Source organism: Xyrauchen texanus, chromosome 18 (genome assembly GCF_025860055.1).
Source record: "Xyrauchen texanus isolate HMW12.3.18 chromosome 18, RBS_HiC_50CHRs, whole genome shotgun sequence".
In the NCBI taxonomy this organism is placed as follows: domain Eukaryota; kingdom Metazoa; phylum Chordata; class Actinopteri; order Cypriniformes; family Catostomidae; genus Xyrauchen; species Xyrauchen texanus.
The window spans coordinates 1,974,185-2,000,839 of NC_068293.1; the positions used below are offsets into that span (position 1 = coordinate 1,974,185).

Consider the following 26,655-nt stretch of genomic DNA (forward strand, 5'->3'; position numbering starts at 1 on the left):
ACTTTTAATTGAGTAAATGTTTCACTCACTATCCATACTTTCACTTAAATATAATTTTCAAGTACTTTTTAGACCCCTGTTTATGTTCATGTTGGTGTATTGGTTGGTAGAAATTATGACATCACTCATTTATGAAGAGCATCATATATGAGTGTAATGTGTATTTATTGTGCAGGTGCTGATTTCTGCTGACTGACCGCTGACAATCAAGCCGTGTTTATGGCTCAGTATGACCAGTGAGTGTTTCCACTGATACAGTCTTTTAGGAATGCGTTATGAATGTGTTAGTGTACTCTGGTAAAATGTTGATTGTGTTTCAGACTGGAGGATAAAGACTCGCTGGATATTCACAACGGTCTAAACTTGTAATTTTTTTTTACAAGTGTAGCTTTTCCAGTTAAAATAACATGCTATATACATTTTCCAGCGAGTTGTGGTGCCTACTATGTAGTAATACTGTAGTATCCACATAGTAACCATGTTTTTGCAATGGTAATATGTCAGCTAATTTTTGTTAGTAGTTTATAGAGCAGAAAACTAGCTTGCCTGTAGTTTAATTACTAAGTTATGAGTAGCTTGTAGCTTGGGAAGCTACAGTTTGAAAGTAGCTTCCCAAACACTGGACACACACACACACACACACACATACTGCTCACTGTCTGTCATCCTCAGGTGTATTTTGTGTATGATGAAGAGGTTGAAGAAGAAGAAGAAGCTCCTCCTCCTCCCACCCCTGAGCCAGTTGTCCAGGTAAACGAAAGACCACACAAATTCAAGGACCACTACTGCAAGATACCGAAGTTTTGTGACGTCTGCGCACGAATGATTGTTCGTAAGTTCACATTTCACACCAGAGGCCTGTCTCATGAAGCCAGTTGAACAAACTCAGGGTTTCAGAGTAGTTTTTTCACTATTATTTCTATTATCTATTATTTAATTTGGAAATTTGTAATTTAATCGAAATTGAAAACCGACTTAATATATATAGAGTGTATCATTTGTTTAGAAACAGGCCCCTAGATGAGCCCCTAGATGGCTGGATTTTCAATTAAAGGAAAAAGCTATGAATTAATTAGAAAGTAAGCACTTGCATGAGACCTATTTAGCTCTTTCATTCTAGCTGTCATGGTATGCAGCAGAGATGAGGTGGGAGACTATGGATCTATACGCAGGCTTTTAATGAAGGCGATGAAGGAGATAGAAAACAATGTGGAGAAATACAAAGAACCAAATAATCTATCATTACAATCACAGCAACACACTAATTAATTATTTGGGCATTTTATTCACAGCACATTTGTGTGATTTATTTAATTTTGACAAAAAAAAATTCCAGCGATGTAGGGAGGTGGGCTTCATTACATTTATCTGTGACTGGGAAGGTTTATGTTATGAAAAATTATTGTATTCCAAAATTCAATACCTGCTACAATCTCTCCCTGTAGATGTCCCCCTCTCTTATTTCAAGCAATTTGATAGCATAGCGAAGTCCTTAATTTGGAATGGTAAGCGTCCCAGATTACATTTCAATAAATGACATAGGCCATTTGACAAAGGTGGGCTAGGCCTACTCAAGATTTTTTGTTATTATTATTATTATGCATTCGGTCTCAGACAGTTGGCTCGTTCCACCTGAGAGAGCCCCTCCCTGGTTTTGTATTGAACAGGAAGTTCTTGCCCCTATTTCACCATTGCAAAGCCTTTCTATCAAACTAACCGGAAAAGATAAACTATGCCCCGTTATCTCTCATTTGCACTCAGTAGTGTTTAATTGGGACATTTATTTAAATGTTGCATCGAGCATATGGCTGAACCCAAAAATATGTATTAATAAGTGCCCTTTCTTTTATTTTTTTTAATTTTTTTTTTCTTGAACAAATCGCACAAATTAGCAAGACATATCAGCTTATTCAAAGTAAGAGAGCAATGACATTATATATATATATACACACATACATATATATATATATATATATATATATATATATATATATATATATATATATATATATATGTTTTTGGGGTGGGGTTCTCTTATATATATATAAGAGAACCCCCTCCCCACCCCACCCCCAATAAAACAAAACAATATATAGATGTATAAAGTAGTGCAGTGATAAGTTTAAGCAATAGGTTAATTTAGTGTGATATAATAGTAATCATTACTATTAATTACATTTTTCTTGTGATGTTGTGGAGAGAGAAAAAAATACATAGATATAAACTCACTGAGTGATAGACAGATATCAAGACAATTATAATTAACAATCATAGTTGTAGTTGTAGTAATAATGATAATAATAACAACAATAATAGTAGTAGTAGTAGCAGTAGTAGTAATAATAATAATAACAATAAGGGGCCTAAGAGTAGTAGTAGTAATATTAGTAGCAATAATAATATTAGTAGTAGTAGTGGTAGTAATAACATTAATATAAATATAGTAGATAGCAGCAATTAACAGAGTTCAAGCCTTTTAAGAACTTTCAAAAAATTAATGTATTTGTATATGTATATGTACTTTGTAAGTTGCTGAATTTGCAAACTGATGTTAAATATGACTGATGTCTTCTGTTCAACGATCCTGAAACAGGATAATTGTTATGGTGGTAATTTTTTAAAACTTTTTAACTGTTATAAAGCCACAAAGCACTCAATCTCCAAAAAGGTTTGAGAAGTTTGAATATTTATTTCAGTAATGATAGGCTTTTGGATACACTTGGTCAAACGCACATGATAAATGTAACCCCTAAATAACAAAAAAATTAACTAAAGTTCAACTTTTCTTTGATAATTATTGACCTAGGGAGTCCTAGATGTATAGCAGGTAACATTGTATTATAATAATACAATAATTTACACACCATTTGTACAGACTGCAGACTGCTGGTGGCCATATTTTTTTTATTTGTCTGAGTGATATTGTAGAATATGTAAGCATTTGGCCCCTACAGGAAGCATACCAATTTTCAACTTCATTGATAATACAGTTGCAGAGTTATGAAAATGTTTTTGTTGTAGTGCCCCCTATAGGCTAATGTTTTCGCATTTTTGTTTGCAGACTCAAAATGTGTTGTTCTACTTGTGTATCAAGTTTCGTAACATTTGGCCTTTTCGTTTGGCAGATATTGGTCAATACGCACAAAATGTATGACGCCTGACAAATTAGTTGGCTTATATCTTTGCAACGCTTTGATGAGTCAAATTTCCTTTGATAATTTTTGTCAAGAGGTTTTATAGTAGACACACACCAATTTTTGTGAGAATCAGATATATGGCCTTGGAGGAGTTCAAAAAGTAAGTTTTTCGAATTATCCAAAATGTAAGACACTTGAGTGTACAATAAAAAGGTTTAGGAGTTATGGGCCAAAAACATGATCACTCTAGCGCCACCTTGAGGCCAATCGGGCCGAAACTTTGATACACTGTAGGACTCCTTCCCTCAAAGTTTCAGCTCCCTATGACTTAAGGTTTGGTCTGAAAAAATCAGATTTAGGGCAGAATAATACAAATAATAATAATAATCCTTACAATTACAATAGGGTTTCCTCTAAAAATCCTTACAATTACAATAGGGATTCAGCCCTTTGGGTTTGAACTCCTAATAAGAAAACTAACAGAAACAATAGGGGTCTTTCACCCCTTCGGGGCTTGATATTATTGTTCTCGACATGAACCACAGAATCTATCAAGACCAGACTCATTACAGTAGGCAAAAGGAGTCAATCGCTATTAGCATTTATAGAAATAGCATTTTAAATTTTGACCACAAGGTTGAGCTGTTCCAAAACGTTTTCAGTCCCTTCAGAGCATGGTGCAAAAGACACATACCCAGTTTCATGACAATACGCCATGTCAAAACATTTTATAATTAAATTAGAAATGGCTGACATCCAAAATTGCAGAAATAGGAAAATGTGGTATCGTTCAACTCAGTATGTAGCACTTGATCTAAAGAGACAATTTTTCAGCAAAAGTGTTCAAATGTCATTAGCCTCAATGCATTTCAGTGATACAGCCTCAAGTTCAATTTTGCGTGTTCTTTGTCAAATTCGTTGAAGCGTCATTCGAAAACGGTATGGTTTATAAAAATTCTGTGAATAGATTTTTGTCGTGAGTGCCTCTAAATGATGCAGGCCAATTTTCATGCAAATCGGACAAACAGTTTTGGAGGAGTTCGAAAAAGTAGGTTTTCAAAACATTTAAAAATGGTGGACTGGAAGTTGGCTCGAACATGACATAATTGGTTTCATTGTTCTCGGTATGAATGACGGAATCTATCAAGACCAATGACGGAATCTTATCAAAATAGCATAATAATTTTTGACCACAGGGTGGCGCTGTCCCGAAACTTTTTGAGTCCCTACAGAGCATGGTGCCAAAGACACATACCGAGTTTTGTAGCGATACACCAAGTCGTTGGTAAAATACCAAATGGCCGACATAGGAATTTTTCATATCGTTGGACTCGCTATGCCTTACTGAATCTAATTATACCAATTTGATGATTTTATGACAAACTGTTCAGAAGTTATAAGCAAACATTTGCTTTTTTCATATCTATTGACCAGTAGGGGGCAGTGCAAAAAAACGCTGCAGGTAACCTCAGGACCTAATTGTGATGATGTGTACCAAGTTTTGTCCCAATTCCTCAAAGAGTTACGGAAATACAGCCTCAAGTTCAATTTTGCGCATTCTTCATCAAATTCGTTAAAGCGCTATTGGAAAACGGTATGGTTTATCAAAATTCTGAGAATTACTTTTTATCGTGCATGCCTCTAGGTGATTCAGGCCAATTTTCATGCAAATTGGAAAAATAGCCTAGGACGATTTAAATCGATATTGAAATCGTCCCTTCGGGGCTTGACTCCTAATAAGAAAACTAACAGAAACAATAGTGGTCCTTTGCCCCTTCGGGGGTTGACCACTAATAAGAAAACTAACAGAAACAATAGGCCCCTTCAGTGATAATAATATCATCTCAGCTTTATAAGATTTTAGACCAGTAAATAAAATTATTGCAGACATACACAATTCTCTAGGTCTGGGAGCTCTCACCTGGTGTGCTCCCCCGACATAGACACCTATCCCACCTCTGACAAAACCCAACCCCCGTACCAGCGGTTAAGCCTCTGTGCTCCACTGTCTTCCTCCACAAAGGATCCTGGGGTACCATGACAGGCACCTCCAAACCAAGCTCACCAGGTCTGGTTGTGACCTGATAGATGACCAAAAATCATTGTTTGGTTGCCCTTTTTATATTGTAGTCTGTGGCTGGAGCCGTGGTGTGCACCAGTTAGCTCCCCAGCTAGAGAAACCATATCCAACCCAGATAGCACTCCAACACATTCACATTTAAATGAGAGAAGGGACCGCTGGCAGAGGCGGCAAAGAGCGGAGACAGGCAAACCAAAAACTGAACCGGTAATGATCATGCCAACAAGACGTGCACTAGCTGCCAGACAGCTGCCAGACCCAGACAGTTAATAAAGTATATAAATTCTAAGTGTTTATTTATAATGTTTTTGGAATTTTATTTCATAATGGAGGGGAGAAGGAAGGAGGAAAATTTGTTCTGTAGTAATATAAATATCAATAATACCACCACTACTAGCGTTGTTTTAATCGTCATATTCTTAAAAAGATTTTGCTGTTTGATTTTTTTTTTGTGAGTGATGGGAGATTACATTCTGCTTGTTCTAACTCTTGCCATGGTTATTGGAAAATGTCACATTTGTTCCATTTGCAAAATATACTAGATGAGATGCTAAGCAATAGTGTTGAAAATTTGGTGCTACTAGACCACCTTTTTGTGTTTGCAAACTTATTTTAGCATTCTTTTTTCCAGTAAAATGTGTTAATTGTTTGATTTAATGATGTAAACCATTTCTTAGTTGGTTGTACCGGAGTCATAGTGAATAGATAAAGGACTTTTGGTTGTATACTATCACGATCCCTTGTTGTCTGCCCTGTGTTTCACTTGTCACCTGTCATAAACTACACTTCCCATAATTCCCTGCCCTCATCACTGCCAGTCATTCATTGTTCTCTCCTGTGTGCCGTTTAATCATCATCACCATTCTGTATTTAAACCCTGGTTGTTTGGTCAGTCTTTGTCGGTCGTTAAATGTTCAAATGATTGTAATGGTTGTCCTTGCTCTCCGTGGATGTTTCTCCTGCCCATGTTCTCCTTGGATGTTTTTCGTGTTTATGTTTTGTTTTCCCCACATGGATGTTTTGTTTGTTCCCTGTGTTGTTTTATTCTGAGTTATCTTGTTCACCGTTTATCTCATTCATTAAAGAACTGCACTTAGATCCTCACTCCTCTTCTGATTCTGTAACATATACACATTTTAACTGTTGCAATACGACCTATAATGGAAAGTGTTTAACTTGTTTTCAACAGTGGAATGAAATTGAGGTTAAACAAGTCAGTGAGGAATATATACTTATTCTTAAATATGTAATATTATTTATTATGAATTAGTGTTGTCACAGTACCAAAATTTCAGTAGTCGGTACCAATACCATTGAAATATAACTGTGAAGGTCCCTCCTGTCCAGAATGGAAGAATGTCTGGAGGAAGTATTTCAGGGCCAGAAATACAGCCATCAGCTCGAGACAGTTAATGTGACAATCAAGCTGACGACTTGAGCTGGACGACCACTTAAGACCGCTACCCAGCCCGTCAGGGAGGTGTCTGTCGTTAGCAAACTGCGATGACAAGACGCACCTAGAGTGGGACCCAAAGTGAGGAACCGGGGTCTGAACCACATAGAAAGGGTACGTAGCACGTGGCGCGTAACCCTTATCAGCCTAGGGGATTGGCCCTTGGATGAAATCCCCTGGCTTTGAACCACAATTCAAATGGTCTCATGTGCAAAAGGTCCAAAGGGATCACCGAGGACGCAGTTGCCATGAGAGCTAATAGTCATTGATACTGACGAACAGTGCAACCTTGGCCTAGCCTGACTTTGCTCAGGGTGTTCTGAATGGACTCGATTTGAGCGGGAGACAATTGTGCCCGCATTGTGATCGAATTCCATACGATCCCCAGAGTGGGAGAGAGGATGCTTTCCTTGGTGTTGAGCCTCAACCCCAGAGAAACCAGATGAGCTAAGACGAAATGCCTATGGTGTAAAGCCAGTTCTTGTGACTGTGCTAGTATCAGCCAGTCGTCTATGTAATTCATATTGCGGATGCCCCGGAGTCACAAAGGAGCCAGTTCTACATCCATGCATTTCGTGAATGTGAGGGTTAATAGGGCATAAAGTCATATCCCCCCCCCCCTTTTTTTTTTTAAAGAAAGAGAAAAAAAGAGAAAAGGTCTTGCTCACTGCCTAACAAAGTCTAACTCCTAACAGAGGAAAGACAGTTCTGACAGGCTCGTGAAAGCACACACACACAGAATGATCTCTGAAGACAAAAGATCTGATGACACGCTGGTTGCGCATCTATTTATAGCCCAGCCTTAGGTGCATCCAATGATTACACTGGCAGAGGCTATAAATTCCGGTCAATGTTCATTGACGTGTTACACACATATTCACAGCAGGTCACACACATGAAGTTGTTCCCAAAGCGCTTTCAGCGCAGCATCAGAAGTGTAGCTTTTTGTAAAGGGAACAGCGATTATGATGTGTGTCCCATTTGAGTCAGTTATTTTCAGTGAATTGGACAAACGGGTTAGCAAAAAGGTCTAAATCGATGTTCTTCTCAGTCCGATTCATTCAGACTGCTATCTCACTGAATTATTTGCAGTGGTTTCTGGATTCGCTTGTTGAAGTGAACGTTTACTTACAAACATTTGAAACAAAATGCTAATTTTGAGAGGTAATTTTGAGAAACCTCAATGTATGTAATGTGACTAAGAGGATGATAAAACCAAATGTGTTTTTGCATCCATCAATGCTGTTTTTCAGTTGTTTTTCTATGTAAACATGTGCTAAGTTGACATCTTTGACCATTGTGCCGTATTTCGCTGTGTTTTCGGAATCTCACAAAAAACATTTGAAGTTCTTTTGTCAATTAAAAAAACTTAAATTGTAAAAACTATATTAGTTTTATTGTGTCTTGCTTTTTTAGCACAAAAATGTGTTTGGCCTGAACAGCATCTAAGTCTTAGGGGGCCTGGGTAGCTCAGAGAGAGTAAAGACGCTGACTACCAACCCTGGAGTCAAAAGTTTGAATCCAGGGTGTGCTGAGTGACTCTAGCCTGGTCTCCTAAGCATCTAAATTGGCCTGGTTGCTATGGAGGGTAGAGTCACATGGGGTAACCTCCTCGTGATTGCTATCATGTTGTTCTCACTCTTGGTGGGGCGCATTGTAAGTTGTGCATGGAGGTTGTGTGGTAACGTGCTCAACAAGCCATGTTATAAGATGCAAGGATCAACTGTCTCAGACGTGGAGGCAACTGAGATTCATCCTCTGCCACCCGGATTGAGGCGAGTCACTACGCCACCACGAGGACTTTGGGAATTGGGCATTCCAAATTGGGGAGAAAAGGAGAGAAAAAAAGATTAGAGACATGTAATACAATACAGTAAACACAAATATATGCAAATAGATAAAGAGAGAAAAGCAGAGGTGTACAACATTGAATAACATATATTCAATGTGTACTGTATGCATGAATGGACAAAGAGAGCAAATGCAGATATACACAAAAAATGGGAGAGCAGCACCACCTATGTTCTTATGTGTTCAGCAAAGATACTGCTTTAGGAAAAACTGTCCTTGTGTCTTGTTGTTTTTGTTCTAATGGACCTGAATCTCCTTCCTGATGGAAGAGGCTGGAAAATACAGTGGACAGGATGTGAAGAGTGCATTGTTATTTGTATTGCTCGCTTTCTGCATCATGTATCATACAGATCTTGTACAGAAGGCAAGCTACAGCCAATTTTTTTTTCAGCTGTCCTGATGATGTGCTGGAGTTTCATCCTCTCACATGTGGTAACTGATCCAAATCACAGAGAAACGGATGAAGTGAGGAGAGACTCTATGATGCCTGTATAGAATTGTGTCATCAGTGCTTGTGGGAGGTTGAACTTTCTTAGCTGCCGCAAGAAGTATATAAATTGCCATGCCTTAATGGAGGCAGTGTTACTGTCCAGTTTTAGGTCATGGGAGATTAGTGTCCCTAAGAATTTAAAGGATTTTTAGACTACAACAGGTGATCCGTTGAAGACTAGGGGGAGTGAGGGTGTTGGTGATCTTCTAAAGTCTACTATCATCTCCACTGTCTTTACAGCGTTCAGCTATAGGTTGTTAGCACTGCACCAGGGTGCCTGACGTTCCACCTCCAGTCTGTATGCGGACTCATTGTTGTTTGCAATGAGGCCGATGAGCGTTGTATCATCTGCAAACTTTAAGATTTTAACAGAGGGGTCCTTAGAAGTGCAGTCGATGGTATATAGAGGGCAGAGTAGCAGAGGGAGTATGCAGCCCTGTCATTCCCCAATGCTGAGGGTTAGTGAGTCCGAGGTATGTTTACCTAGTTTTACACACTGCTTCCTATTTGTCAGCAAGTCAGTGATCCAGAGACAGATGTAGTCTGGCACAGCCTGCTGGGCCAACTTGGTTTGTAAAAGATTGGGAAATGATTTTATTAAAAGACTAACTGAAGAATACAAATAAAATCCTAATGTACAATCCAGAGGCAGTTGGTGTGCTGGTGCTGCGGGGAGCCAGGCCACTTCCAGGGATGTCGGTCCAGATTCCTGATTCATCGCATGCTACCCCTGTCCGAGCAGGGATGTACTGGATACCTGCCAGTATTCAAGGGAGTACCAACCAGGCATTGGTGGATTAGGGTTGTAATCAGACCTCAATTCACCGATGCCTGGTTCAAGGTGAGGCTTTGGGTACAGCACGTAGAGTGATGGATCCTTTAGTGCATATTTCTATTCAATTTCAGGGGCAAAAACATAGAATTGAGGCAGCGATTAGTCCTCGTCTCACACATCTGCTGATTTTTGGGTACGAACTGGACAGAATTTCAATCGTTATTGAGGGGAATATATGCGGAGGGGTCCTGAAATAAAGTGTGACGGTGTGTGTGGTGCAATTCGCTGGCTGGGGAGGCGGTGCAAGGGACGTCTATGTCATCTCCACGTCAGGAAGTCTTAGAGGAGGGGGAAATCTCGGCTTCCCCAGCCCTTAGAGGATTCCCAGCAGGGGATTTCCCTTTGGACCCTTAGGCATACCTTTGACCAAGTGAGTGTGATTGATGGTCAACAAGTCCAGCCAGACATGGCGATTACATATCCATATTTTTCAGTTATTAAAGATTGGATGTGTTGAGTGATGCAGGACGCTCAGACAAGGAATATACAACCCAATTGTTAATTGTGAAGACAAGCTAAGCGCGTGTGTTGGCCACTGTTGTTATTATTTATATTAATAGCTTCGAGTTATTTGAGTGTGAATTGTACCATTGCACATTGAAGCAAACGTGTTTGACTTTCCTGTGTTGGAATCACTGTCTCTGGCATTCTCTCAATCCCTGGAACTCAGGATCTTGCTACAGTATCCTAGATAACAGATGTCTAGACTTTTTCCAGATCAAGAACCTTCATCTTCCATTAGTGCATGGCTATAAACTTTTTTTTATAGAACTGTTAGCACTGGTCCTTGTCAAGTAAAAAACAAATATTATCACAAATTAAAACATATGAGCCCACAGAAGGGTGTAATCAAAATAGCTTTATTGTTGTTGTTGTTATTATTTATGACTACTGTATTTGTATAATTTACTAATACAATGTACTACTACTGCTAGTTTATAGCTAGGAGAAATCTGTATAAAGGCAGGGCCCCAATACGTTTTTGACACCAGAGCCTCAGGGCTGCACCATGCATTGGGTTAGGGCATAATGACTGTATGTCATGAGATATTATGATAAATTAAATATATTAGAAGATAATTACACAATATTATTTTACGTATATGACAGGGCTCCTCAATAGGCAGCCCATGGGCCATATCTGGCCCGTGAGAGAAAAATGTTTGGTCCTCACTAATGGCCTGTTCACACCAAATCCATGACGATTTTGCAAGACGAACAACCGATGAATGTTCTATACACACCGAGTCAATAAAAGACAAACAAAAACAATTTCACCACTGTTGAATTAGGTGGCGCTGTTGCTGTTCTACAAACATTTATACCAGTCTTCTGCCTGCACCTTCAGCTGTTAGAGATTAATATATTGAATGCTGTTAAAGCATTCATTAACCTAATTTCGCATAACTGTTTCATTTAGTTCTTTCCATGGTGTCAATGCATTTTGAGGAGTATATCATCTGTTTTATGTGAGTGAGATGAGTAAAGAGCACTGTTGGATAAATATAAATATTTATATTTGCACATGTATTTTGCAATGAGTAGCCTATATTCCAAATGGATTTCCGAAGTCAACTACTCTTTATATAATGTCTGGATTAATGCCTGAATAATGTACTGTAACATAAGTTACTGTGATACAATACATATGGAATAGTGCACAGTAAGATTAACGTATTTTACAGATGCAAAATATTAAAAATAAGAAAACACTGACTTACGGTCTTTATTGAAATTATTTCAATACTCTGTTATATTTTCCTTAAGAACAAAAACAATATGAATGCTAATAGGTCTAATAAATGAATCTGCAATTAGGGAAAGTGTAGGGAGTAGACCCTGTTTGGAAATGAGCAGGAACAGTTTACTCGCATGAAAGACATGAAGATCCAGATTGTTCATTAAAGTTTTTTTGTTTTTTATTTTCAACAGGCTTGAAAGTTTTCATAATTGTTTGAATAAATAAAACAGGCTACTTATACTGAAAAATAACTAATAAATAAATCTGAGCAAGCAGCAACGATGAGGCCAAGCACAACTTGTCCATTTCCACCTGGTAGCTTTTGGAAAACAATGCAAGGTGGACACATGCATTTGGCATTTGACATTATTCTTATGTATTCTTAAGTATTTTGGGTAAATATAAGAGGACTATTTTAAAGTTTGTTGTAAGAGCCACACTTCCTGCTGTCAGGTGGTGGCGCGATAACCATGACCCAAAATAGTCACATCCATGTGATTAGCCCCAAGACTAAACAAACAGAAGGTAAGTGACACTTTCTGTTTCCCATTTTTTGCCATTAATTGAATGCCTTTCAATGGCAAAGCCATTCTATATATCAAAATATATTTTCAATGTCTTGGCATAATGTCGCCTAGTTGAATGGTGATAGTCTCTTGAATCAGCTAGGAGGAGTATTTAAAAGTTTAGAGACTGCATTATTCAAAAGATCCAAATTGGCAGACTTCCTGTTGGGTGGACCTAATGACTATAATAATGAGAGTTGTCTAGCTTGATGAGAACTTTTTATGTTTCAATTTTGGTGCCTGTAGGTGAAAATGGGGGTGCTACAGAGGCCGTCTTACACGGCCATTTTCAGGGGGTGGTATAGAGCCCCTCCCCCCCATTTTCAAGAGCTTTCATGCATGTTAAGTACCCCAAATTTGAAGAAAACCTTGAAAAGAATAATAATAATTATCCATAGAAGAACAAAAGGGTCTCTGCACTTTTAGAGTTTGGGCCCTAATAATAATCCTTAGAAGGACAATAAGGCCTCCACACTTTCAGTACTTGGTTCCTAATAACAATAATAATACTACTACTAATAGCAGAAGCACAAAAACTTTGTCGCAACATTTGTTGGTGGCCCTTGTCTTTGAATTGCTGACAGAATTTTGCCCATGGTGAAAACTCATTGGGGAACCCTGGTATATGCTAAAGCTCTTGTTGAAAATTTGGTAGTGCAACCATGACTTGTTTGGAGTTATGGATGAGGTCCTTGGTTCAAAAATGTATCCCTGCTTTAAGAGAGTAATGGTAATGTTGTTTAACTGCTCACTAAACATAAATCATTTAATTTTATTTAAATGTAAAAGTATTTTGTTGAACTAATATCTGTTCCTCTTCTTTCTTTTCAGGGGCAGTGGTGGCTCAGTGGTTGAGGCTCAGGGTTACTGACCAGAAGGTTGGGGGTTCAAGCCCCAGCACCACCAAGATGCCACTGTTGGGCCCTTGAGCAAGGCACTTAACTCCAGGTTGCTCCAGGGGGATTGTCCCTGTAATAAGTGCACTGTAAGTTGCTTTGGATAAAAGCGTCTGCCAAATGCATAAATGTAAATGTTCTTTCAGTGAATAATAAATTTGCCCTGCGATGCAAAAATTGCAAGACAAACATTCACTTGGGGGCTGTAAAACCCCTTCTTCATCTAGGCTGGAGGGACAGGCTCTAACGCGCCCTTCCATAGGAGGGAGGCAATTTCCGCACGCAAGGCAACGGTGTTCTCGCCTCTCCCTTGTGCTCTTACAAGGGTGAGCCGCGACCGCAATGTAGCCATGGCCATGCTCTCGCAGTGAGGGCATGAACCATCCACAAATGCTGTTTCAGTGACAGTAAGGAGGATATCTGACTACCTCCTGAAGAATAGATACATAGAAACAAGCTGCCAGAAGGCAGGTGTGCCAGGTTTTCCTGGATGTGTGGAGCATGTCAAAAATATGGGATCAGATCCAATTAGCCAAATAAGATCCAATCTTTTTGTGTGTGTGTGCATAGCTGACGAGCTGGTGTGGAACCAATCCAAAAGCATTTGCCAGGTCCAGCCAGGCAGCTCTTCAGCTATGCACTGGAGTTTTTCCATGTACCAGAGTGTATAAGTAGCTTGGTAGAAAGTTATGTGATGTTCTATCCATCCCATTATGTTGTCAGCCACATTTGAGGAAATCCTTATTGGTGCAAAACAGACAGACCGAGGAATCCATGCACAGTCTGGGATGAGATTGCCAGCTCTGATGCATGTGGAAACCAATCTTGAAAAGGCTGGAAGAGCTACTGGCATGGGCCAGGATGAAGATTGAGACAACAAAATCACATATCCTTCCTATTTGTAAGGGACTTAGCAACAATTACACAAGTAGGTGAATACCAGGCTGGCCTTAGAGCTGTGGGACTCAACAGACCAGTCTATTAGGGCTGGTCAAGCCCAGGTCCGAACAGGCTGCACGTGGAACGCAGAGGAGGTTGTAAACCAGGTTGACCATCAAGGCTGAAGCAACAATACATTGTTGAAAGAACCTAGTCATGAAGATGAGGCCTTGGATGGGGGGTGGCTCCCAAACTCTGGTGAGCCTCCAGAAAGCAGAGGAAAGTGATGGTAGTTACAGAATTATCTAGGATGGAAGGGGAAGGGTATATGATTAGAGGACTCAGCCAGCAGTAGCAAGGGTGCTGGGCAGTATGGAAGGGTATATCTGATAAAGCTGACCTGTAGAAGGTACCCTAGGCCAGGTTAATTTTTCTAATAAGATCCAACTAAAATCCACCTCTTCCACACCCTAGAAATGTGTCCATTATTTCTTCTTTGTGAATCTGGGGCACATGTTGGCTAACTAGCCAGCAAGACTGGCTTGGTGCAAGGACGGTACAGTTGACGGCATGATCAGGTCCTGTGCAAGCTGGTGGATATCCAAAAGATGTGTTGATTAAAGGCAAACAAAATCCACTGTGCTTCTCAGGGGAAGTTCAATGATATTGTTGAAAAGGCAGGGGCTATGCAAGGCAATGCATGGAGGGAAGCCAAATCATTCCTGGCAGCTGGAACAGATTGGGCAATAGAGGTCGACCTTCTGCTGAAACAGCTGAAAATGACTTCTATCGGCAAGACACGCAGGCTTGAGTGAAGTTTGAGATGCCATTTATTTGATAGATGTAAAACGGGAGGTGACGTCTCTCTCTTTGGCGTAGGCCCCCTCCGGCAGTCCGAGGGAGTTGTACCCGGAACCGTCATGTCCTGCCGGAGATAGGAGGCAGGGGCGAGGAGTCTACCCCCAAAAAGAGAGAAAGTAGTATACAACCCCCAAAAGAGATGATCCAGTTTGGTACGAACCAGGTCTTGTGTTGGGCGTTCATTCTGGAGGAGGAATTAAGAGATGCGAGCGTCAGAATTTGACGTGAAATTTGCAATACCTTGTAACACTCCACAAAATAATAAAGTAGAGTATAACAAAATACAATGGGAACCAACGTCCCGTTACTATTTGGCTATGGAGTAGAAAAAAAATATATACTCAACACTGACGAATAAACAATCAACCCAAGTGTATTTACAAACCAAAATAATATTTACAATAATACAAGACAAGGTGTGTGTGTGTGTGTGTAAAAGTGGAATCCAGCGTGCACAGAGTTAATGACAGCGTTCAGATCAGCCTCACCGGGAATTTGTGTAATCCGTGAGCAAGATCAAGTTAGAAGATGATGACTGGCTTATGTCCTCAGATAAAAGTAATCCAGGCAGCGAGCCAAACGTACATACCCCAAGAGGAACGGCGACCCCGCGCTTCCAGGTCTGTCAGCAAATATAATCCAATGAATGAATGGAAAGTTTTTTGTGAATGAGCGTACCCCTCCCGAAAACCGGCATACCGGTTCCTTAAATAGAAAGTAACAGTCTCTTCCTGTTTACGTGGCAAGTAAACACGTGACGCGAAAACACGAGAAGTTCTCTGTCGTGGTTGTGTGAAACCTTTGCGATGGGAAAGCATTTTTTTTTTTTTTTTTTTTATCGAATTTGATTTCATCCCTGTGCATTTCCTCTTTGTCCTTGAGTGTGATTTTGGGCACTCCGTCGAGAGCCCCTGGTTGAGCAGAATCTTTGCTTTAGGCCGGCATTGCTGTGCAGTGTCTTTGTTGAAAGATAATCGACGATTTGATATGAAAACCCTCCGGCGAGGGAAAAGTTGTTTGAGGCATCTTTGCCGAGGGGGACAACATGTGTAGAGCCATACGATAATGTCGACGTTGCGTGCAGTCTCTTCGTTGAAGACATTTGATATGAAAACCCTCCGGCGAGGGAAAGTTGTTTGAGGTATCTTTGCCGAAGGGGACAACGTGTGTAGAGCCATACGATAATGGCGACGTTGCGTGCAGTCCCTTCATTGAAAGACATTTGGCATGAAAACCCTCCGGCGAGGGAAAAGTTGTTTGAGGTATCTTTGCCGAAAGGTGAGCAACATACGTAAAGCCATACGGTTTTGGCGACGTTGTGTGCAATCCCTTTGTTGAAAGAAAACATTTGATATGAAAACCCTCAGACGAGGGAAAGTTGTTTGATGGTTATCTTTGCCAGAGTGAACAGCATACATAATGCCATACGATAATGGCGATGTTGTCGTGCCATACCTTGTTGAAAGCCATCTCGTTATGGTACGAGCTTCCGGCGAGGGCGGCTGGTTTGAGCAATACCTATGCAAAGGAACCGTGCTTGAGATTATGGAAGTCCGGCGAGGGGGAGGGGGGGACATAGTTATGTGCTGTCCTTGCGAAGGGTGAGCTTGCTTGAATTGAATCATTGTGTAGGTAAGGATGAGCTGGGGAAGAGCCACCAACCACCACCAGATATGCATGAGAACTTATGGCTCATGGGGAGTTGAGCTTGTTTGATGATTTGGGTCAAGTTGGCTATTTCAGGTACGATTGGGGAGTGCAGCGGCCGACCATCTTCATTGTAGATTCCAGTATACCTCGAAGGGTGCCTGTCGAGCTGGTCTGTGGAACTCCTGCGAAGCGAGGGAAGGGGTCAGAGACTACGTTGAAAAACCAGGGAATGTGTCTGGCTGAAGTAACAGGAAATGCTCTGCCATGTCAGATGTCTCATAGGGGACATGATGGTTCGAGGAGGGCCAGACTTTATTGATTGTAGTAACGACTGCGGAATTGTCGCATGACTATGATGCGTTTGAGTTTCTGGAGGGAACCCATATGACGCTGGCCGTGATGATGGGTGTGAAATAAGAAGTCCTATTTTAAACTTCTTTTGAAGATGTAGCTTGTTGTGTCATCGCGGAACGAGGCTGCAGTGGTTCTGGGAATGCATTTCCTATTTCTGAACTCAAACATATATTTTACCCCATATAGGGTAAAGAACCATTTCATTGGAGGGTAGAGGGGAAGGTTGTTTGCTGGACCGTATGATAAAGTGCTGTATGAATGGCGAGGAAGGATTTGAAGCTTGGGTCTCGGTGTCATTTCTTTCTTCCCTCCGCTGAGCCGCATCGAGAGAAGAGAGCGTCTGGAGCGTAGGAAGCTATATTGAAGAAAGTATAATTCTGGCCATTCCCCTGTGAACCATGGTCCTAGACGTCAACCCCTGAATCCTATTGAGGGAGCCATGTCCGAGAAATAGGGGCGTGTCATCCGGAGATTCTCGCCAGCCATCATCGATTGGTGGGTAGGAGAGGCTGTCTATGGAATGAGCTAGTGTGAGGAGGTGAAAAAACGGCGGAGTGGCCTTGAGGAATGATAAGCATGGCAAAATTGAGGTGGCCTGATGGGGCTGGAGATTGCATTAGGAGACCCAAACTGACCAGGGAACGACGTGAAAATAGACCTGATCCTGTCATGTTTCTTTAGGGGGGAAGCTTGCATGGTTAGAGAATGTGTGTGATGTCTAGAATTCTAGAGACGTGGCTCGTTATGTTTTTTTTCTCTCTCTCTCTCTCGCTCTCTCTCTCTCTCTCTCTCTCTCTCTCTCTCTCCCTCCTCCCTCTTATTCCTCGAGCTGGAGCAAATACGGTGAGAAGAATAATGTCTCAGCTTCATGAGAGTTTAGTTGTTGGCTGTAAAAGGAACATGAGTGTCTTCATGTACTCCCGGCATAGAGCCCTGAAGATGCAGTGGACAGTTTAGTTTTTGAAGGAGGTGTGCCCCAGAACATACAAAAATGTATGCATATTTGTGCAAATCATCTTGCACGAGACTGCTTTGTGAATGTGTGCTGATATGAATCGGGATCTTCAAGAATGTGATTCGCAAGCATGGATCAGTTCCGGCTGTTCATGTCCCACCTTTACGACCTGAAGATGCAGTATCGCACTTTATATTTTGTGAATATTTGCAAATCTCCATCCGAATGTGCTTGATAGCTGATTCGACGGCTGATGTTCCAAGTTACCATTGTCTCTGACATATTCCGGAGACCAGATACACGCACGCCTAAACATGTATGGCTGAATTCCGGCATTTACGCTGTCGATCATATTGGTTCTGATTAGTTGTTGCTGTAGTGGCCTGACCATGATGAGTGAATGATTTGTGAAGACATGCCAATTAATTCCTTTGATGATGCCTGAATGATAATAAAATCGAATTATGCCATGAGATGGGAATTACTCGCTGTATGACCTGATCATAGTGAAATGCCTTAAGCTGTTGGTAGATAATCTGATGAATAGGGGAAGCAGTGCGGAGCCTACCGCTAGATGTCAGAGGCGCACCGCAACAGTGGTGCTAGCGATGAGAACATGGAAGTACGTCTGGAGTAAGAAAATGCTGCGTTTTATGGATCGCGTAAATGCGCCCTTGGAGGCGCTCTGGGAACCTCATCAAATGTTGTACCGAACTAAGTAAATTTTTCACAAGGCTTGGTGAAGGCTATATTAACCCGTTGATACGTATTTGTTTTACTCGGGAGTGACATCACTCTGCTTACGTTTAATATATTTGCATTCTGATATATGCATGCATGGATATGCGATTAATATTAACAGATTATACGTCTTTTCGAAGGTCTAAGTGTTCGACGTTGATATCCGATCTCTGTTGCATGATAGCAGTCCTCCAGAAACAGCAATTGTTTATTTGTGCTGGAAGTGCGGATGACAACATGCAATTTTGTTTTTTTTTTGAGATTGTAATGCACCCGTTACGTGATTTGGCGGCCGCAAAATGGGGGAATCTTACTAGTAATGAGAGCCCGTATGATAAGCGTTGACTGTACATGAAGATATGCCTGAATAATTATCTTAATTCCCCGATGGATGAATGAACCTTGACCGAGTTGCCCTCATGAGATTATGCGATTGCCTGCCATACTATGAGAGTTAATGCACTGTTGACATGAAATACTGGCTTTTGATATTGATGCGAATGCGTTATGATGAACAGGCAGCGTTGCAACTTTGTGATGAACAGATAGCATAGCAACGGAAGGTCTAGACCCATGACTAGATCTGAAAGCATTTGATGGATATGAAAATGACTTAGCTTATTTCTGATGGAAGCTTATTTCTGATGATTTTGCGGGATTTGCGGGTGCGCGCTCCTTCCGCGCCGGGTTATGCAATGCGATTGGGAGAGATCTCCTAAGTGAATGAGACATGGGTGAAGATCCGGGTTTGCTGGTTGTTTACTCCCCATGGGTTTGATGTTGGCAGTAGTTGAGATGAAGTGATGACGTCGTTGGAAAGGGAAGGCGGGCTTCCAGAGATGTGCTATGCACTGGTTATCATGTGGCCTGGAGAAGTTGAAGCGCGTCTAGTTACAGTGTTAGCACACCGAAACAGAATGTGATAGATTGTGAGCGGACTTATAAAGCATTGGCTTACATGCGATTGGCTAAGAGTTACCCAGCTAATGATGTGATGATGTACACCTGCTGGTCTTCCCGCTAGAACTACGCTCCACTTCCATTTCTGAGGTCATCTTTATCTCCTGGCCAGACATAGTGTTGATGTGTCAAGTGATGATGATTGAGTTTGCCATCCCTTGTGAAGGGGGACTGGAGGCAGCCTCTGAGCGGAATAAGTGAAAAAATGCTGATCTGGTCACAAAGTGTGGGGAAAATATATTGTGGACTGTCATTTACCATGTGGAGGTTGAGGTATGGAAACATCAATCCAGTGCTTATTGAAATATTTTGGTATTTCTTGATCAGCACTGAAGAATTCTCTGAAGGGAATGGCAGTGGAAACTAAGAAAGGGAGCTTCTGGCTATAGCTTAGAAGTAAGGAGGTGGGGGTGCAGGAGTGAGAAAGGTAGTAGGGAGAAATTAGGGATAGGGAACATTTGTGAGGTTTAAGATAATGTTTGGTACAATTTTGTGGGGGGAAGGAATACTGCTTGTGTCTGTCTAGTATGCTAGTGAAGGCCTAGTATGAGAGGTTGGTGTTTAGGGTTATGTGGTTAAGTAGTATTCCATATGGAACCGGGTGCACTGAGCATGCATTAACAGTGCCAGTGGGGCTTGCAAAGCTTTAGACACAGGTTGTATAGGAGGTTATGCCATATGGAACCAGGGGCACTGAGCATGCTAACGGTGCTAACAGGGGCTAACACAGCCTTAGCCCCCAGGATGGTGCATATATTCATGTGGGAAGTTGTCACACCTAACCTGGGGAACTAAGAACATATTAACAGTTCCAGTGGGGCTGACACAGCCTTAGCCATCGGGTTGGCTCTTATGGTTGTATAGGGCTTTATGCCTTATTGAACTGGGGATAATGAGCATGCATTAACAGTGCCAGTGGGGCTTGCACATCCTTAGATCCTTAGGTTGGCACATAGAATCATATGGGATGTTAAGTCATACCTAACCGAGGGAACTGAGCATGCATAAATCAGGGGCAAGTAAAAATAAGTTTTTGTGGAAATCAATATATGTCACAAATGCTTTCTATTGAGCATTACTTGTATTGAACCAGAATATTCCTTTAAAAATCCAGAGGAATTATCAGACATGTGCTTGTGTTTAGGGCATGTAATGAATAATGACTTTTAATGTAATGAACAAACATGTTTGTTGTGTGTAGATGATGATGATGATGATCGAAGAGGAGGAAGCTCAACAGCCGAAAGATGATGAAGAGGGAGTTGAGGGTGAGTTACATAATTTTATAATGTAACTGATTAAAACATACCTATCATTACACTGTAGGAAATTTGGTTAATGTACACAGTACGGATTAAAGTGTCTGCGTACCTCCACCATTATATGTTGGAAATTTGGTAGTATAAATGTAGATGTACACGGTATGGATAAAAATGCCCGCCATTATATGTAGGAACAGTATGTATGAGCTAGGAATTTAATTAAACTGTCCTTATTCTAACTTATTATGTAAGGACATTTATAATGGAATTAGTTACATTCAACAACCATTATAAATTAGATAAATGACAAATAATTAGATCTCGTTGTATCCACTCACAATTTCTATTGTAAGGAATTCGCTTTAATAAGGGAATTATGATTAATTCACTTATTGGAGTAATATTATTCTCATGGCTTATTGAAAATAATATTACCCATATTTATGTACAACTTTGAAGAAAAATCTTTTAAAAACAGGCATGATATTATTTATCAAAATATACCACAGTCAAATTATCTTTGAATACAGACAAACATTATTATATAAACCTATTCTAAACATAAAACTAATCTTACACATAAAACATGAAACAGGATGTTGAGTAAATTGACAAAATGATCAATTCAGTGAAAATGAACTTTATGGAGTCTGTTGGCAATGCCTTAAAAACCATTTATCCTTCTTTGAGTCTAAATTGATTTGCAATCGGATTACCCAAAGTATTTAATTAATACACCACCACATTGAGCAAAAGTCTTGGAGATGTACTTGTGTGTCGTTGCGTTTCCTTGCATTGCGTTCTTTGCGTTGCTTGGTTCCTTGGCATTTTTAGAAAGTTTGTTCCGTCTATGACTCTGTTATGATCGCGGATAGCAATTGTCTGGATGAAGCGAGGCATTCTGCAAGGAGGACTCGCGACTCCAATTGGGTGTGTGAACCATAGAGCAGAGAGTGAGAGGCTTCCTCTCGAGTTTTTCTTGGACTCTACATGGCACAGAGGATCTGGAAGCAGCAAGAGATGCTTGTAAAAGCAAATTTCAGCAGAAGAGGAAGATCAAAAGAAGAGAGAGAGAAAGAGTTCTTCCTTGGGTAGGAAAGGTTTAAACTGAAATTGGCTGCAACCCAAAGGTGTCCTGAGCCAATCAGAAGTGAATTTCTGGAGTCACATGGTCGACAGGGCTGTCCTTTTCAAAAGTTGATTTATGATCCTTTGTGGAGGATTCTTACACACTCCCGCTCCAAAATTTTGCATGTTTAACCATGAACATTTATATATTAGAAATGGTACAAGAGACATGACATTCAATGTCATCAGCATCCTCTACGTAAACAAGCAAGCATTTACATACTAAATATGACATTCCTTCATGAACATTATGCATGTAACTAACAAAACATGAAAATCCCTGGTTATAAATCATACTGGTTAATTCATTAGTTTTACAACATGGATAATACATTAAACGTTATGAGAAACCTGATTGTCGGGATATAGTATCCAATTGAACCTTGAAGTTACCATACTTACCAGATTATAATTATTGATTTGTTAGTTAAAAGTGATTACCAATCACTACACATATTTTAAAAGGTACATCGGCTATAATCATTAATTTGTCAGTTATACAAGTGATCACATGTCATAGAGTCATTTTCAGAATTATCTAGCAAGGCTAGGTATGGTGTATATTTTATAGAGTTAAATCACAAGTACTGGGACTGGGATGAGGATCTCACAAGGCAAGCTGGTTCACTCTGTCCTTTATTGCTTGTGACCTCTGCACTTAGGGCCTCTTAGAGAGAGGTTCTCAAGTCATGTGCGATATGGACAAGTCTCTTTGTTAGTTTTAATGGCCAGATGTAAGACTTGTTGGTGCCTTAATCTTTTAATTTATGACGTTGAGGAATTCCAGGACTAAAAGTTTGGGTTTTCTAGATCCAAGTCATATTGCTGCAATTCATCTGCATCTAATATCCAACAACACAGACCATGTAACTAGAAACTGTTTTGATGCAAGATGCCTATAGGTTCCTCCAGCTGAGTCTGACTCTTCCCAATATTTTTTCTACCTCAAATTCATAATAACCTAAAGAGATTTTAATATCTTAGAGAGTTAACTTTTCTTTGCACAAAGCTGCTTTGACACAATGTGTACTTGACTTTACTATTAGCCTTTCTATTAGGTCATCTATATGCTTGTGTTAAAAAAAATGTATATACATTTCAAATGTACATTCTTTCTCTTCTGAGAATACAGACCAAAAATATTAATGACACAATCTTGTGTGCAGGAATGTATTTTTGTCCAACAAAATTCTCTCTATAATGAGAATGTCCCTCCCACTAAATGTACCCAAAATGTATACATTCTATAATCTCTCTCTCTCTCTCTCTCTCTCTCTCTCTCTCTCTCTCTCTGACACATGCTGGTGTTTTAGTGAGAGTGGTGGTGGGTTAGAATGGTGGTGTGAGTAGTGAGATTTATTTTTTTTTTTTTCAAAAAGTTCTCAAGTTTTTCTTTTCAATCTTCATCTTCTCACATGATCTGGTACTGTAACCATTAAAGTTTTTGTTTGTGTGATTGTTTGTTAGCGCGATAGTATGGTGTCTATTAATGAGGTGTTATCGCTATCTCTTAGCCATGGATTCAGGTGTGTACCAGATGATAAGTTTATTGTGGAGGAATTTCTTATGCAGTTGGTGAGTTAGTTGGTCATGAAAACATCTCATCTGTGTCACAAATTAACAAAGCTGTCATGGTTTTTGATTGGTTTTCCAACATTTAGTTAGCCAGCTAATTGAAAGCGGTGTGGTTATAGATGGTGTGTTTTGTCAGATTATGAAATTTTATGCTCCCTCAGTAAAAGATACAATCTCTAATGTGCTCCGACTTCTAATGACTTGTGCATATTGTTGAGTCTGAGTAAAACCTGAATATGCAGGCATCATAACCAGTGCTTGAAAGCTTTCCTAGTACAAGCCATGATGTTGCGAGTAGTGGCATCGAAAATGAGGTTTCTAAGGTGAATGGTCCGATTGTTGATGGGGGAAAATGGAAATGAAGTAGTTTGCAATGATGGTGCTGAGCAGCCTGGAGATAAAATTAAACCAGCAGATGACATAAGTTGAGGCTTGTGTTCTAGCTTGAAAAGAGTAAAAGGAAGGATAGATGAAACTTTGTCTGATGAATTAGAGTCTGTAGATGAGGAAGACATGAATGGTAGTTCGCAGGAAGTGTCTTTGCACATTGATCTACTGGCTGAGTTGTACACACTAGAAGAAGTACATGGTTTCTTAAACAAAACTTTTGGCAGACAGGTTAATGTGAAAGAATATTTTCCTGATCTAGATCAATTCGAGAGGTCCATCTTTTCACACATTACGGCCTTCAGAATGTATAGAAAAGTGGCATCGTTTTAAGCAGGTTCTGGTGCTTGAGAGGGCTTTCACACCAGTCCGAGTGCGATTGTTCCCTGTGCCCCCCGGAGCGTTGGTCTGGGTTCACACTCACTTGATTCTATCGAAACCCTGTCCATTTGCGTTCATCTTACATCATCACAAACACACATGGTAAACACAACGCGACTCCTCATATGTTTATTTTTTTTGTTATTTTGGTGCCATTTTGCACAGCAGAGTGAATGACAACTGTGCACTTCATGGCATCATCAGATGTCCAGGGGAAAGCGGCTTGCTGCTGCTCGCAAACTGTATTTTTTGAGGAGGCCGCTGATTTACACTGCACGCCTACTCACACCCGTGTCCAAGGTGAGGTTATCGCCACTGTCATCTCCTATTATGCCCTATATTTATTACCTATATTATAAGGTGTGTAGATAGATAGCCAGACAGACAGACAGACAGTGTTTATAGAGTTAATTGTACTTGTATGTCATTGTGGTGTCATTACTTTTTTGGGACTTTCAGGAATGTGTGGATCCTTGTGTGTTTTCGAAATTAATGAATGTCACATTCACGCGAATCACGCTACAGTTTCACTGCAACTGAACACAAACCACCTCCTACAGGTAGTCTCTGGTTCGGTACCATGGTGCGCACCCAAGTCCGCATAACAGCTTTCACATGCTCTTTGCGATTTTTAATGCGAACCGTGCTGTATTTCGAACCAAACTGCCAGTGTGAAAGCACCCTGAGACATTCAGCAGACCATTCTCAAGAGACTCATAGTGATGTGCTTAATGAAACTGAATGGTGCTTATGGTGGGGGGAACCACAGATTCACAGTCATCTTTTAGTGAAAGCTAAAATTGAAAAATACCTTTTTTTTCATTAATTTTTATGTGCAAAATGTGGGACATGATCGAGTTACCCTTTTAATATCTTTTAAGTGAATTATTGGAACAATGCTGTAGTGATGACATTTACATCTATGGATTTGGCAGACGCTTTTATCCAAAGCGACTTACAGAGCCCTTATTACAGGGACAATCCCCCCGGAGCAACCTGGAGTTAAGTGCCTTGCTCAAGGACACAATGGTGGTGGCTGTGGGGATCGAACCAGCAACATTCTACTTAACAGTTATGTGCTTTAGCCCACTACAACACCACACTGTGAGTGTGTGGTGATTGGAGGGGACTGGAACTAAAACCTCATACTCTGTCATCAGTTCTTTTGTCTAAAATAATGAAAGAACAAGAGTTATTGGATATATGGAGGACTAAATATCCTGCAGACAGGCAGGGCTGGATTGGTAATCTGGCATACTGGGCATTCCCGCCACCCCCCTTGCTGAACAACTTTTGGGCCAGTTTCTATGTAAAATCCTGGGCCGATTTCTTTTCCCAGTCCACCCCTCCAGACAAGCAGTATACTTGATACTAAAATACTTGATTACAAAGTTAGTGCAGCTCGTTTAGACAGATTTTATATTTCAAAGGCTTTTCACTACCGGATTATTGAATTGTTCCATTTGTCCAGTAGAGTACTCTGATCATCATTTGGTGTCAGTATTTATAAGAATGTCAAATTGTCCAATAAAGTCACCATACTGGCATTTCAATGTGAAATAATTAAGACACTGCTTTTTGTGAACAATTTGTTATTTTTTGGGAACATTGGAAGAAACAAAAATTTAGTTTTAGAAATTTAAGACAATGGTCGGATGTTGGGAAAAACGATATAAAATTGTTTTGTCAGCAGTATGCAGCTAACTATACTAAAACTATCGGAAAACTGTAGAAACTCTTGAAAGAGATATTAATTTAATAGAAGGCAAACTAGCAAGAGACACTAATGATCCTGCTTTGTTGAATGTTTTACAGCAGAGAAAAAAGAGCTAAGCTCCTATTTGAATGAGAGAGTGAAGGAAGCCTTAGTTCGATCTCGTTTCACTTCTCTTGCTGAGATGGATGAACCAAGTGCTTTCTTCTTTAATTTGGAGAGATCAGTGGCACAACAGAAGCAGATGGTCTGTCTTCACCTTCCTGATGGTCATGTGATTACCAGTATTCACACCAGTATGATGTAGATTTTTACACAGATCTGTATATATATGGCTGAACTGTAATTCTGACTCTGTGGACTATCTCCTGCATGGACTTCATCAACTAAACCCTGATTCCAAAGCAAATCTAGATACTGATATAACATACTATTAACTTCTGCTGTCAGACAGCTTTGCTGTGGTTGGTCCCAGGTATTGATGGGTTGCCTGCAGATTTTTATAAACATTTTTGGGAGCAAATTGGGAAAGATCTTCATGAGGTGTTCAAAAAATGTGTTAAGGATGTTTTGCATAAAAAGGTAGATCTAGCACAGGTGACCTGTGGCTCTTTTGACAACAGACTACAAAATACTTTTACACTGTCTTTCAAATAGACTCAGGGACCATATTCATTTATTAGTGCATAATGACCAATCATACTGCATCCAAGAGAGGCTTATAATGTACAATTTATTTTTGGTGCGAGATATTTTGGA

At 40.2% G+C, this 26,655-nt stretch overlaps 1 protein-coding gene across 1 annotated transcript in view; it reads left to right on the plus strand.

Annotated features, from left to right (window-relative positions):
* Positions 1-219: 219 nt before the first annotated feature.
* Positions 220-26,655, plus strand: part of LOC127658607 (SH3 and cysteine-rich domain-containing protein 3-like) — a 51,018-nt gene continuing 24,582 nt past the window's right edge. Inside the window, exons 1-5 of the mRNA XM_052147981.1 lie at positions 220-236; positions 321-358; positions 629-832; positions 13,196-13,254; positions 20,651-20,717. Coding sequence (XP_052003941.1) covers positions 220-236; positions 321-358; positions 629-832; positions 13,196-13,254; positions 20,651-20,717 — 385 coding nt within the window. The remainder of the gene's footprint in view (positions 237-320; positions 359-628; positions 833-13,195; positions 13,255-20,650; positions 20,718-26,655) is intronic.